General features: G+C 45.6%; 1 protein-coding gene across 5 annotated transcripts in view; it reads right to left on the reverse strand.

Moving 5' to 3' along the window:
- The window catches only part of LOC144829499 (uncharacterized), a 400,486-nt gene that overhangs the window by 292,836 nt on the left and 93,982 nt on the right, over positions 1-13,668 (reverse strand). For 2 of the 5 annotated variants that reach the window (XM_078688695.1, XM_078688696.1), the window contains one exon: positions 3,247-7,769. The exons of 2 other annotated variants lie outside the window; for them this stretch is intronic. In XM_078688695.1, the coding sequence (XP_078544821.1) occupies positions 4,193-6,037 (1,845 nt within the window). In that variant the 5' untranslated portion in view covers positions 6,038-7,769 and the 3' untranslated portion in view covers positions 3,247-4,192. Of the gene's footprint in view, positions 1-3,126; positions 3,208-3,246; positions 7,770-13,668 lie in introns of those variants that run through there. One more of the 5 variants, XR_013610686.1, reaches the window with a different exon arrangement.

Genomic DNA, 13,668 nt, shown 5'->3' on the forward strand with positions numbered 1-13,668 from the left:
ATCTGTGTTTGGGTGGAGGATTCGGCCGTCGGCAGGTGCATGGGCCCTGGTTAATACGGCTTCTTCCCTCCACCCCATCTCCTCCCCCTCTCCCCCTCTCCCCCACTCCCGGCGCGTCTCCTGCGACCTGCGGCTGAGGTGAACTGACCCTGCTGGGCCTCTCCTCTCTGGGCCTGGCGCTGACCATTACTGTGCTCCCGTGGTCGCTCAGTCCTGGACCCGCTACTATCCCTGCGGACGTTCTGTGTAACCACCCTGCGGAGCATTCTGTGGCCCTCGCTGGGGATTCCTGTTTAGCCCTGGAACGGGGTCCTTCTCCCTCCCTCCTCCTGGACTCCGGCCGCACAATTCTGGCGGCGGCACTTCGACCCGTGCTGAGTCCTTGTGCTAACTGCTTGTCCCGGCCGACCCACTGCTCGCCCGCTTTAACTTGTTGACTTCCCACTGTGGGGTCTGCCCGTGGGAACGCGAGCAATCCTTGACTCCCAGGAGCCATCATGGGCAGAACAGACAGGTCAGCGAAGACTCCTGCCACCCACACCAAGATGGATGGCTTTACTACCTTGGAAGCGGGGGCTACCGGGGACGTGCCTGAACAGGAGGCCTCTCCGTCCGCGGACTTGACCACCATCCTCCAGGCCACCCACACATCTCAGACCTCGGTGGAAGGCAAAATTGCAGAAGTGCGAGTCAACATGACTCATTCGGCAGGACCTCCGTAACGTCACTGCCCGAATTGCAGAGACCGAGACCACTGTGGAAGATGACGTCCAGCAACTTAAGGGGCAGGTGGCCAGTCTTCAGTCTCACACTCAGGAGTTGCACCGCCGGGCAGAGGATGCTGAAAATAGATCTCGACGTAATAACCTTCGCCTGGTGGGCTTTCCGGAAGGAGTGGAGCAGGGCTGCGCAGCGGATTTCCTGGATAGGTGTCTGCGGTCGTGGGTCCCAGAGGGCTCTCTCTCCCCATGGTTTGCGATTGAGCCGGCCCACAGGTGTTTGGCCCCGAGGCCGGCGCCGGGTGCGCCCCCCGCCCATTCATCATGCGGATTCTCAACTTCAAAGACCGCAACATTGTCTTGGCTGGAGCCCGCAAGTAATAGCGGCTGCGCTACGAACATTGTGCTATCATGATCTTCCCAGACTACACCCGCGAGGTCCAGGGCCAGCGCCGCTCCTTTGGAGAGGTCAAGCAGAAGCTGAGGGCACTCAACACTCAATACCGGCTCCTCTTCCCGGCTCGCCTGCGTGTGGTATTCGCAAACAAGACATTGTTCTTTGATGACCCGACGGCGGCCTGGACCTGGGCGACGGAGGAACACCCTCTGTGGGCTGGGGATCGGGTGCTGGACTCAGGGGGGGAGGTGGGCGGTCTTGACCTCCCCGCTCCTTATGCTCCTCAACCTCAGGGTAACCACTCCCGCAGAGAAGGACCTGCTCAGCCTCCCCGCCAGGACACTCACGGCAATGGGTGTCTCTCTCTGGGGGACCCTCGACTGGGAGGCGCTCCGGCTCCTCTGGCTGCCTGGATGGCGGGGGTGCTTCGCCCGGACCCTCGGCGATCGACCTTCCGGAATCGGACCTCTCCTGTAGCCCGAGGCTCCTGCGCGACCCTGCTTGAACTGGTCTCTGCCCGCCCGGCCTAGCTCCGCGGCCGGAGATGGTGCTCTAACCCAGAACATTTCGTACTTTCCCGATGAACTCGTACACACATATCCGGACACGAGGCGGGGATCTCCCCGCTTTCCCATTCCCAAACGTTTTAGCTTGGTTGTTACTCACTGATTTATTATTAGGGCGACAGATGCTTCAGTTCCTGAAGTGTAGGGTGGGAGGGGGGTTGAGGGGGTGGGACCGTTGTCCCAGGTTTCAATTGTATTTTTGGTTCTTTTCCTTTTCTTTAGTTTCGCCACACCGGCTTTCCTATGGCACCCGAATTTGCTCCCCATGAGACATACAGATCTCCCTTTGGAAGCTCCTATTGACCTGTTTTTATGTTTTGGGTGTTTTAGTTCTACCACACCAGCATTCATGAAGCACCCTGACGTACATCTGATAGGGCAGACAGACTAGGCCTCTCCTTTCAGTCTTGTAGTCCCACTGCCAATCCAAGTGCCATGTCCGAAACACCATTGATAAACGCCTCCCTGCGCATCATGTCACGGAACGTTAATGGTCTCCTGGACCGCTTGAAACGCATGGCTGTCCTCAGATACGCACAGAGCTCAGGGGCGGACATCTTACTTTTACAAGAGACCCACCTGCTGGGTAATCATTGTCCCTTCTTAACGCGGTACGGCTATGAGAGTGTGGCACTTGGGTTTTCCGAGGGGTGGCGATCGTGGTGAAACGCTCCCTTCCTCTGGTGACTGTCTGAACGACTTTTGATGCCCAGGGCACTTTCGTGGCCCTCAGAGGCACACTAAACGGCAACCCGCTCAACCTGGTGTCCCTTTACCCTCCTCCCTCAATGCTGACGATGATCCTAGCTCAGTCTGTTGACTTCCTGGAGTCCCTGCCCCCTGGTCCCACATTTCTTGGGGTTGACTTTAACGCAGTCTCATCACCCGACCTTGACACGACAGGCCCTCCATCCCCTGGTAGAATTCCACAGGCCAAACAACTGAGGTCTTGGTCCGCAACAGTAGGTTTATGCGATGCCTGGCGATTATGGCGCCCTCATTCTCAACAATTCACGCACACCTCAATGGCGCACCACACACAGGCACGCATTGACGCCATCTTTGTTCCTTCGACGGACTGTCTGCTGATTAAAGATGTCCCGCTTCTTCCGAGAGGTATCTCTGACCACTCGCCAGTGATGAGCCACACAGGTCCCCCCCGCCTCTGTTAGACAAACTTGGAGGTTCAATGCCTGTTTTTTCAAGACAAGGGTTTCAGAAAGGTGGTGAGGCAGGAGCTAACACAGTAATTAATACAGCCAAGCGAAACCACTTGCCCTCCGTGCACTGTTGCTGATCCCAATTGGGAATTGGTGAACGAAATTATTCAAATATGTTACCTTATATTACACAAAGTGCTCAACATTTGGTTTGAATCAATGCTTTTTTACTAAAAGTTTGTAGTCCATCAGAACATTATTATATTTCATAATATCCAATATGCAGATATGATACAATCCTTTTGTCTCTTTCAAAAAGTGCCCAATGCATTTCGGGCTACACGGCCCTTCCTCAGGGGCTGTATCTGAAAAACATGAAGGAATACATTCACAACACTAGAAAAATCTCCAATGACATGGGTTACAGTCTAGAGCTTCCTCATTTCATAAGCAAGATTAAATTATCCAATGTTTATATCTAGACAGATCTTAAACTACACGACTTTGTATTGTGGTAAAAAAATGAGAAAAAACAAACAACAAACAAAATGATAGCATTACACTGAAATGCGTTGTTCCAAAATGACATAAATCCGCTAAAGAAATCACTCACTTGTATGTGAAAAAAACTGTGGTACTGAAGAAACGTCCTCACTTTTCAAAATTGTCCCATAATAAACTAGCTCCTGGTTATCAAAGAGAAAAGGTCTCACTACCCTGTGACAACACTTCAAAAGAGAGATGGTATGTAATAAGGTGCTACAACACTAACCTTGATAAGAGAGATGCTCTGTATTTAAAACGGTATGCAGTTCGTGTTCCGCCTAGCTGGGTGCCTGTAAAGCACACAGCTTTAGTAATAATTGGGAGAACCTACCCGCCGAAGGAAAGTGGCCCGCCATACCTTGGGTGGAACCTGCAGACGACGCACGAAGTCAACGAACGGAGCTGCTGTGAATGGAAGATGACGCCCGAGGTGTTCAGAAAGCACTCTCTCACGCGTGCGTGTAAAGTGTGTTTGGGAAACATAAAAAGAGGACTATCTCGACTATGCGAAAGGCTCAATGTGAACTTTAGAGGCGCGCTATATTGGAACGTGTCCGATCTAGTATAAAGCGAACCTATGGGTGATACCTAAGCACTGATAATTATTAAAAGGATATGTGGTACAATGATATGTCTGCACCTACAAATGCTAACCAGGGAAAAAAGTGCCATAAACAACATATAGTTAATGGTATACAAAATATATACAAAATATATATAAACAATGAGTAACATAGCAACAACAGTAAGCTATGGACGAATAACTGGAATCAGGTTTGCATGCTCACAACAATGGTACAGTAATTACAAGTAACATCCTAGATCCACTCTATCATTGATCCCTTTGGGATCCTGAGTGTCTAAACGTTTTATCCAGAATACTTCCCTCTGGAGTAAACATTTTGTGTTATTTTTTCCGGGTGCGGGAACAACCACTTCGAGAACCTGAAATTTTACTTGGGCAATTGAATGTCTGTTTAAATCCCAATGTACTGCCAAACTGCTATTAGGATTTTTGTTGCGGATCGTACTTTTATGTTCAGAAATACGCGTTTTTACTTTGCGTTCCATTTTCCCTATGTATAAAAGACCACAGGGGCATTTTATTGCATAAATTACGTTCATGGTGTTACAGTCTGCATTGTGCTTAGTGATGATGGTTTCTCCTGTATATGGATGTTTGACTGTGTTGGTCACTATAACATTGTTGCATTGAACACAGTTTTGGCACTTTCTGGTTCCTCTGTAAATGGTTTGAATTCCTCGCGGTTTGGGTTTCAATAACTCCTTTATATTTTGAGAACTTTTGTAGGCAAAAATTGGCTTTCTTACAAATAGTTCTTTGAAGTCAGGCTCATTACTCAAAAGTTCCCAATGTCGATTGTTACTTCTTTTAATTTCATTGGTACTAGTGGAGTATTTAGAAACAAACACTTGCCGCGTTTCTGTGGGTTTGGCTTTGTTTTTCAACAGTAGTTCTCTCGCTTGATCTTGCACTTTTTCTCTTGTCTTTTCAAGAAGGATTTTAGGATATTTTTTTGCTATGTATTTTGTGGTGATCATATCCAAATTGGATTCCAATGCCTCATTGTCTGAACAAATCCTTTTCACTCGCAGCATTTGGGAGTATGGTAAATTGTTGACAAGATTTCTAGAATGAAAACTGTTAAACATCAGTGCCGTGTTTTTGTCCGTAGTCTTATGATACACTTCAGTCTGAATAGCATTATCCTCAATTTTCACCAGGACATCTAGAAATGGAATTGCTTTTGTTTCTATGTTTTTGGTGAATTCAATGTTTTCATCATATGTATTCAATTGCAGTATTTTCTGTTCCAACAGTTCCTGGGAGTTTTGCCAAATTAAAAAAATATCATCTATGTAGCGACAATATAAAATAATATTGTCGACCCAATCCTTATCTTTCAGTAGAAATGTTTCCTCATATTTAGCCATGTACGTGTTTGCATATGCCGGTGCCCCGGAAAAGCCCATGGATGTGCCCTTATTCTGCAAATAAAATTCATTGTCCCATTTGAAATAACTGTGATGGAGACAAAAATGAAGAAGCTCTAAGAGAAATACTTTGTTAGCTGATAATTCGTCCTGTTTGAGAAGTGCCCATTCAACTGCCTCTATCCCTGCTACGTGGGGTATAGAGGTGTACAAGGCCTTGACATCTAGGGTGCACATGATCATTCCTGTTTCAAATGGAATGTTCGCCAACTTTTGCAAAAAATGTGTAGTATCTTTAGTGTAAGAGTACCAAGACTGAACAAAAGGTTGAAGGAAGTGATCTATATATTGGCCCAGGGGCTCGAAGATGGTGCCGCATCCAGTTACAATGGGTCGAAAAGGAGGTTTTGCCTGGTCCTTATGGATTTTTGGCAGCATGTATATTCCAGGTTGTTTAGGAAATGAAACTGTCAAAAATTGTCTTGTCTTTTTGGTAATCCATTGCATGTTCTCCGCCTGTTCTAAGATAGAATCTAGAGTACTGGTCAATTCTTTGATAGGATCATCATCCAATTTAAGATAAGTATCTGAGTCTGATATGTGTTCTATCACATTGGATTCATAGAATTGCCGGTTCCTTATTACAATTGCACCCCCTTTTGTCAGCCTGTTGGATTTGTATTCTGGGGTCATTTGCTAAATCCTTAAGAACTAAACGTTCGTGTTTTGAAAAATTCATGTTCCGCTTTTTCCATGTTTTAATTTGCTTAATGTCATTGAGTACTAGATTTTCAAAGGCATCCAGTATTTTATGATTGATTGATTGATAAAAATTTATAATGCGCAGAACAATGACCCGCAGGTATCAAGGCGCCTAACAGTAAAATCAGAAAGTTTGAACAGTATGTGATATGGGTGCTTGAAACGAAGATTTGGGTTTGAACTCATGGTACTCAGTTTGAATTTCAGTGATGCTCTGATCAGGAAGATTGGAAAAAAAGTATTTTAAGCGCATTATTCTCATGAATTTGAAGAAATCAATTTCTGTTTCCAATATGTTGGTGTGATACGTAGGTACAAAATTAAACCCTTTGTTGAGCACCTTGAGCTGTTGGGCAGTTATCTCATGTGAAGAAATATTAATGACTAGGTTTGTTTCGTGCTCCTCAGGTTTTGTTTTGTTACTTCTTTGACTTTCCTTTTGGTTTCCCTGGTGGCTGGGTTGTGTCCGCGTCCTGGGCGGAAAAAGATGTCTTACTAGTAGATGCACTTTCAGTCGCCACTTCACTAGTTGCTCCAGTGGTTTTTTCTACTCTGGGAGGTGCTCTATTGATGATGGTATCTCCCTCAGAAGCTACACTTTCTTGTGACGATGTATTTGGGCTTCTTTTTGTAAAGGTTTTCCTCTGGGCATAAACCTCTGCCCACGTATATACCTCATTCAGTTTGTAGTCCAAGGTGTCTCTTTTGTATTTCCTGAGTTTACCTTCTTGTATTTCTTTTGTATATTTATTCATTCTGTTGTTCATTTCCTCTAAAAATTTTGACCAATCCTCTGAATCCATTCTACTTTGTAAATCTGTTTCAATTAAGGAGATTTCTTCCGTGATTTCTTTGATTACTACTGCCAATTCTTCTACCAATAAAAGAATAAGATCTAGCGAGCATTTATTCAACACTGCATACCATCGATCCATAAAGTCCTTTTCATATGAAACCGGAATAACATTGGCTTGATTGGCATTCTTAAACCTCTAGGAATCCTTTTTGCTCGGTGATACTGCACTAGAGTGGATGCATGCAGTCGCTGATTCAGTTGTCTTTTTGTCAAGAATTCTAATTGTTTTAATGGCTGTGGTAGGCTGCTTCCCTGTACATTGAAGGATCTAATATCATGAATGAGGGAGTATATTTCCGTTACATGTTCATTCGTGTAAGCCAAGGTGCTGGCCCGGTTATCTGTTAGACCTGTAATCACGTCGAAAGACATTCTTATGGAGGGGGTGCTCCCTCCCTGTGGACAGGGAACAAACAGAAATAATTTAAAGAGGGGCACTCCTGGGTTATACTTATTCTAAACTGTTTGAAAAAACTATTCCATGCGTGCTACGGAGGTTGGCCCAATGTCCTTATTGCGCCTCAAACATAAAATAATACAGCCAAGTGAAACCACTTGCCCTCCGTGCACTGTTGCTGATCCCAATTGGGAATTGGTGAACGAAATTAATCAAATATGTTTCCTTATATTACACAAAGTGCTCAACATTTGGTTTGAATCAATGCTTTTTTACTAAAAGTTTGTAGTCCATCAGAACATTATTATATTTCATAATATCCAATATGCATATATGATACAATCCTTTTGTCTCTTTCAAAAAGTGCCCAATGCATTTCGGGCCACACGGCCCTTCCTCAGGGGCTGTATCTGAAAAACATGAAGGAATACATTCACAACACTAGAAAAATCTCCAATGACATGGGTTACAGTCTAGAGCGTTCTCATTTCATAAGCAAGATTAAATTATCCAATGTTTATATCTAGACAGATCTTAAACTACACGACTTTGTATTGTGGTAAAAAATGAGAAAAAACAAACAACAAACAAAATGATAGCATTACACTGAAATGCGTTGTTCCAAAATGACATAAATCCGCTAAAGAAATCACTCACTTGTATGTGAAAAAAACTGTGGTACTGAAGAAAGGTCCTCACTTTTCAAAATTGTCCCATAATAAACTGGCTCCTGGTTATCAAAGAGAAAAGGTCTCACTACCCTGTGACAACACTTCAAAAGAGAGATGGTATGTAATAAGTTGCTACAACACTAACCTTGATAAGATAGATGCTCTGTATTCAAAACGGTATGCAGTTCGTGTTCCGCCTAGCTGGGTGCCTGTAAAGCACACAGCTCTAGTAACCTCATTATTTTAAATAAGGGCAAAGCCTGATAAATAAATGTCGAGGACGTATTTACAAACGGGTCACGCACCTGTAGTATACCAGTCTGCCCAGCGGAATCACTCTGGCCGATATCAAAGACTCGTGTCCATATTGCGCAAACTCAGCGTTTAGTGTAGTTCTTTCTACAAGACAACAGGGATAAGTGTAAGGGATCATGGCCCGACGTATAATTGGGAGAACCTACCCGCCGAAGGAAAGTGGCCCGCCATACCTTAGGTGGAACCTGCAGACGATGCACGAAGTCAACGAACGGAGCTGCTGTGAATGGAAGATGACGCCCGAGGTGTTCAGAAAGCACTCTCTCACGCGTGCGTGTAAAGTGTGTTTGGGAAACATAAAAAGAGGACTATCTCGACTATGCGAAAGGCTCAATGCTAACTTTAGAGGCGCGCCATATTGGAACATGTCCGATCTAGTATAAAGCGAACCTATGGGTGATGACTAAGCACTAATAATTATTAAAAGGATATGTGGTACAATGATATGTGTGCACCTACAAATGCTAACCAGGGAAAAAAGTGCCATAAAAAACATATAGTTAATGGTATACAAAATATATACAAAATATATATAAACAATGAGTAACAAAGCAACAACAGTAAGCTGTGGACGAATAACTGGAATCCGGTTTGCATGCTCACAACAATGGTACAGTAATTACAAGTAACATCCTAGATCCACTCTATCATTGATCACTTTGGGATCCTGAGTGTCTAAACGTTTTATCCAGAATACTTCCCTCTGGAGTAAACATTTTCGGTCCTAGTTCCCCTTCACCTCTCACGGGGTTGCTTTGAAATACCTCTACGTCGTAAATCATTCAAATACCTGGGGATCTGGGTGACCTTGCTGCCTGAGCTCAGCTGGGCTCTCAATGTCACTTCTCTGGTGAAGCAGGTCGCTGCCCCTCAACCCTATGGGAGGGTGGCCCTTTTTAAGATAATGGTGCTTCCCCGCTTACTTTATATGCTTTAGAACACCCCTATGTGCTTTCCCAGGGACTGGTTCCGTGAACTCGACGGCTTAACCAGCCAGTTCTTGTGGGGAAGGGGTAGGTCCAGGCTGGTGCTCAGTACTTGCAGGATCCCCTAGTTTGACGGGGTTTGGGGATGACTCATCTTTACCCACACAACTTCTTTCCATACATGACTGGTTCAATGGGGGTGGTCCGACCCAGCCTATAGGCTTGAAATAGGGGAGCTGGGTCTCGCTAGAAATCCAATCCTTTCTATATGGGAACCCGATTCCATCCCGTCTTCCGGAGGTGACGCGCTGGGTGTTACTGGCCTGGCGGGCAGCATTGCGAAACACCAACTGGACACACACACTGACCGAATGTACACCCTTGTGGCACGGGACCTGGCTCAAGGAGGTGACCGGGTTTCGGGGCTTTGAAGCTTGGGACCTCATAGGCATTACGCAGCTTGGGGACGTTTGGGTGGGAGATCATATGCGTTTCGTTGAAGATCTCCGAACCAGGTACTCACTGCAACAATTTTTTCGCTACCTCCAGCTGCGACATGCCCTAGGCTCACATCTCACAAAAGGCACGCGGTTGCCAGATCATAGCCTGCCTGAAGCCCAGATTATGTTTGGGGGACTTGGGGAAAGGTGGCATTTCCCGCATTTACCGTACACTGATTAACAATACCCCGACTTCCTTGGACCGACTGCGGACACAATGGGTGGACTGGGTGGGCCCCTTGGAGGAAGATTGGCGTGATGCCCTTATGGCCCCCAGAATGGTCACAGCGTCCGCTAGGCTGCGCTTGGTGCAGCTCTATTATCTGCTTGCTGCATATCTCACCCCTGCACGCCTTTATCGCGCAGGGCTTAGTCCGTCCTCAGCCTGTACCGGGTGTGGATTTGACCCTGCTGACTTCCTCCACATGGTTTGGGCCTGTCCCCTCTTGGCGGGGTTTGGCAGGGCATCGAAAACTAACTCTCTGAGGTCCTGGGGTGGGAGGTTCCACACAACCCTAAACACACGCTCCTGGGCATCACTGATGGGCTGGATGGGTCACGCAACAGAAAAATGTTCTTTACTACAGCTATGGTGGTAGCTAAAAGAGACATTGCGGCCACTTGGAAATGTCCCGAACCCCCAAGTGTGGAGCGTTGGCGGAATGGAGTAGACTGGTGCTCCATACAGGAGAAAGTTATGTATGCAGCACGTGGTTGTCCTAAGAAATACCGCAGAATTTGTGGGAAATGGTTGGGAGGGGGGGTCTAACTGGGAGGGGTTCGACTGTTTACGTCTCATTTCTGCTTTATTAATGTCTACATGTTGGATATTGAGAACTTGTGACTGTAATCCTCGATCATTGCAATACAGCGCGGATTGGCTGGTGTATTTCTTTTGTAAAATGTATAAACATTTGTATATAAAAAAAAAAAAATGAAACCGTGAGGTGGCGGGTGCCCGTCTTTTGACTACTGACAGTACAGTTTCAGTTCTCGTCCATGCTCCACTCACCTTCCACTGTGACTGCTGTTGTAGGAGAAGCCTACTTATCCAGGGCACGCCTAACCCATTTCTTGAGCAACCTTCCCCTAGACATTAGTGCCAGGAAATATCCGGGCGGCAGGAAATTGCTACCATCCTGCCGCAGCCTGAGCCGAACAACACTCTCTCTTAGTCTCTGGCATCATGAGAGTAAAACTCCTGTTCATGTGGGACTGACCGGAGATAAGCGCTAGTAGCCGAAGGTAAGGAGTGCTGCATTTGTAGATCAAAGCCACATAGGCTAAAGGCTTGGATCTAGGCCAGGAGGAAGCAGGTATTGTATGGCTGTACAGCGGCACATAGTGACGTGTGTGCGCACAGCCAATAAACGGGCATTGTTTGTTTTGCAAACACTTTTTTCTAAATATTGCGGCAATAATTGTAAATATTGCAGCCATCGCGCTATTCAGCTGTTTTTTCGATTTGTGCGTGAATCGAGAAATCGCGAAATGCTGGAGGGTCTGTCTAGAGGTGACCCTTTGAAGTCTACAGGCATCCTAACTTCAGACTAACTACAGGGGGGTATGCAGCCCTTTGTGTAAAATGTCAATGTAAAATGTAAATGTCGGAATTTGTAAAGCGCACAGCTACCTCCACCGGAGGTGTCCCGGCGCTGTCCGTATACCGCTTAGGAACCCTTCCTGGCTTTCCTAGGAATTGTCCACTCCTGGGCACCCCCCAGGTGCAGCCATGCATCCCAGCGCTTTTGGGGCCGTAGTGGAGACTAAGCAAGCTATTGCCCAGAGTTGCAGCGTGGGACCCATGATCAGAACAGGTACTGAGGCGAGAATATCCAGTCAGGGGAATTAATGACCCGGAGACCCGCCGAGGCGGGAATCGAACCCTGGTCCCTGGCCAGAGCTCTGCATCAAGGTCTGCCTGCTCTAACCATTGAGCCACACTTCTCCACACGTGTGGAGGCAGGACACAACCTATTCAGGCATAAGTAGGCTGTGCCCAGCTCCGCCCCCCAGCCTGCCCCCAGCTTGCCAGTGATGGTCAATCAAGGCACACCTAAGCTCTCTATTATGTGTGACTCAGAGGCAGGCTGCAGGCAGTAAATGGCTAAGGCATGAAAATGCCAACTTTCTAAAATTGTATCACAGCATTCATTGAGTCTTTTTGGGTTAATCCAGTGTATCTCTCTTTGCAATAAAAATTGCGTATTGTTGCGTCCCTGCATGAGTGGTATCTGTTTAAGCACTAAGAACCGGAGTTGACTTATGTTGTGCTGTGCAACGTTGAAACGACTTGTAATTGGGGATTTAGGATTCCTTGTCCGAATATTGCTTTTGTGCTCATTAAGTCGGATACGAATTTTCCGTTCAGTTTTTCCCACGTAGGCAAGACCACATGGGCATTTCAGCATATAAATACAGTTTTGGCTGTTACAATTGGCTGTGACTCTGAGTTTGATTTGTGTTCCTCGGACAGGGTGTCTGATGTTGTGCCTTTGATTATGGAATTACAATTACCACAGTTTAAGCAAGGGACCGTTCCTTTATATTCATATGCAAGCAACAAGGAAACTGATAAATTGTACTACCCTATAAAGAAAGAACTTTCTCAACAAATTGATTACTGAATATTTACATCAACTACATTGACACGGGTGCATGAAGGCATGCACCTCTGAAATAGAGGTTTGCTTTAACTCACTTTCTAGCATTCATCCTCATACTCAGGAGGATTAACCTGTTTGCACCACCCACAGAATTAACACTGTCATATGTGTATATAAATACGGAGTGCGGATAACTGAACAAAACCTAACTTTCTAAAAGCGGCTTTTCAAAATTGTGATTTAAAATTCAACTTCACCATGAAAGTGGAATTATCCTTACAATTCCAAAGACACAAAACATGATCTGATCACCTCCTTCTATTAGGAAATTATCACTTACTGGATGTAATAAGGTAACTTCAATTTTAGCCTATGGGAGAGGTAGGTCTTGCAGTAGTGAAAAACAAATGTAAGAGTTTAACTCTATCAGGACATGAAAAATTAATAAGTAAGTGTCCCACTTTTTATGGACACTACACTCTGCCCTCTGGGCTGTCCAGGGTCTACCAAGCACTTTAGCACTGGTTGGCAGCGGGAAAGTGTGCAGAGTCTTAAAGCTAGCAAAAACGAAGTCAGTAAAGCAGGAGGGCTGAAAGCAAAACGTTATAGGGAACACCAGGCCAAGGATGCAAGGTATTGGACTAGGGCTTTTCTGCAAGGGTCATACTCGGACATTTTGCCATTTACCCTTTTACATACCTGTTTGTGTTGTTGGCTTTTAGGACTTTGAGTATTTTACCACAGCTAACCAGTGCTAGAGTGCTTGTGCTCTCTCCTTAAAACATGGTTGAATTGGCTTATAATCAATTGGCCCTGCGGGGTCGTCCCCAAACTTTTTGCCTTTTACTCTCATGTTTCCTGAACCAGTTTTTGTTGGCTTTTAGGACTCTGCACACTTTACCACTGCTAACCAGTGCCAAAGTGCTCTCTCCTTAAAACATTGTAGAATTGACTTGTACCCAATTGGCATATTTAATTCATGTGTAAGTCCCAGGTAAAACCAGCACTACATGTTCTTAGGGCCTATAAAGTAAATAGTAGGCCTTCAGCAATGCTTGTGTCACCCACTTAAGTAGCCCTTTGAAGATTCGCAACAGTCATGGTACTCTGTGTCAATGACATTTCGATCCCACTTCATCTCAGGACTTAATTGTATTATTGAGTGTTTGTGATCTTCACTGTGACAATACATAGCGCCGGTCCCCTTCACTTGGGGAGCCTTTAGGATGCATATGCCATGACACACACAGCCCACTCTAACAGCAGCTATTAATCTCCTTTAATTTAGATC

This window comes from Lissotriton helveticus, chromosome 4_1 (assembly GCF_964261635.1).
Source record: "Lissotriton helveticus chromosome 4_1, aLisHel1.1, whole genome shotgun sequence".
NCBI classification, from domain to species: Eukaryota; Metazoa; Chordata; class Amphibia; order Caudata; family Salamandridae; genus Lissotriton; species Lissotriton helveticus.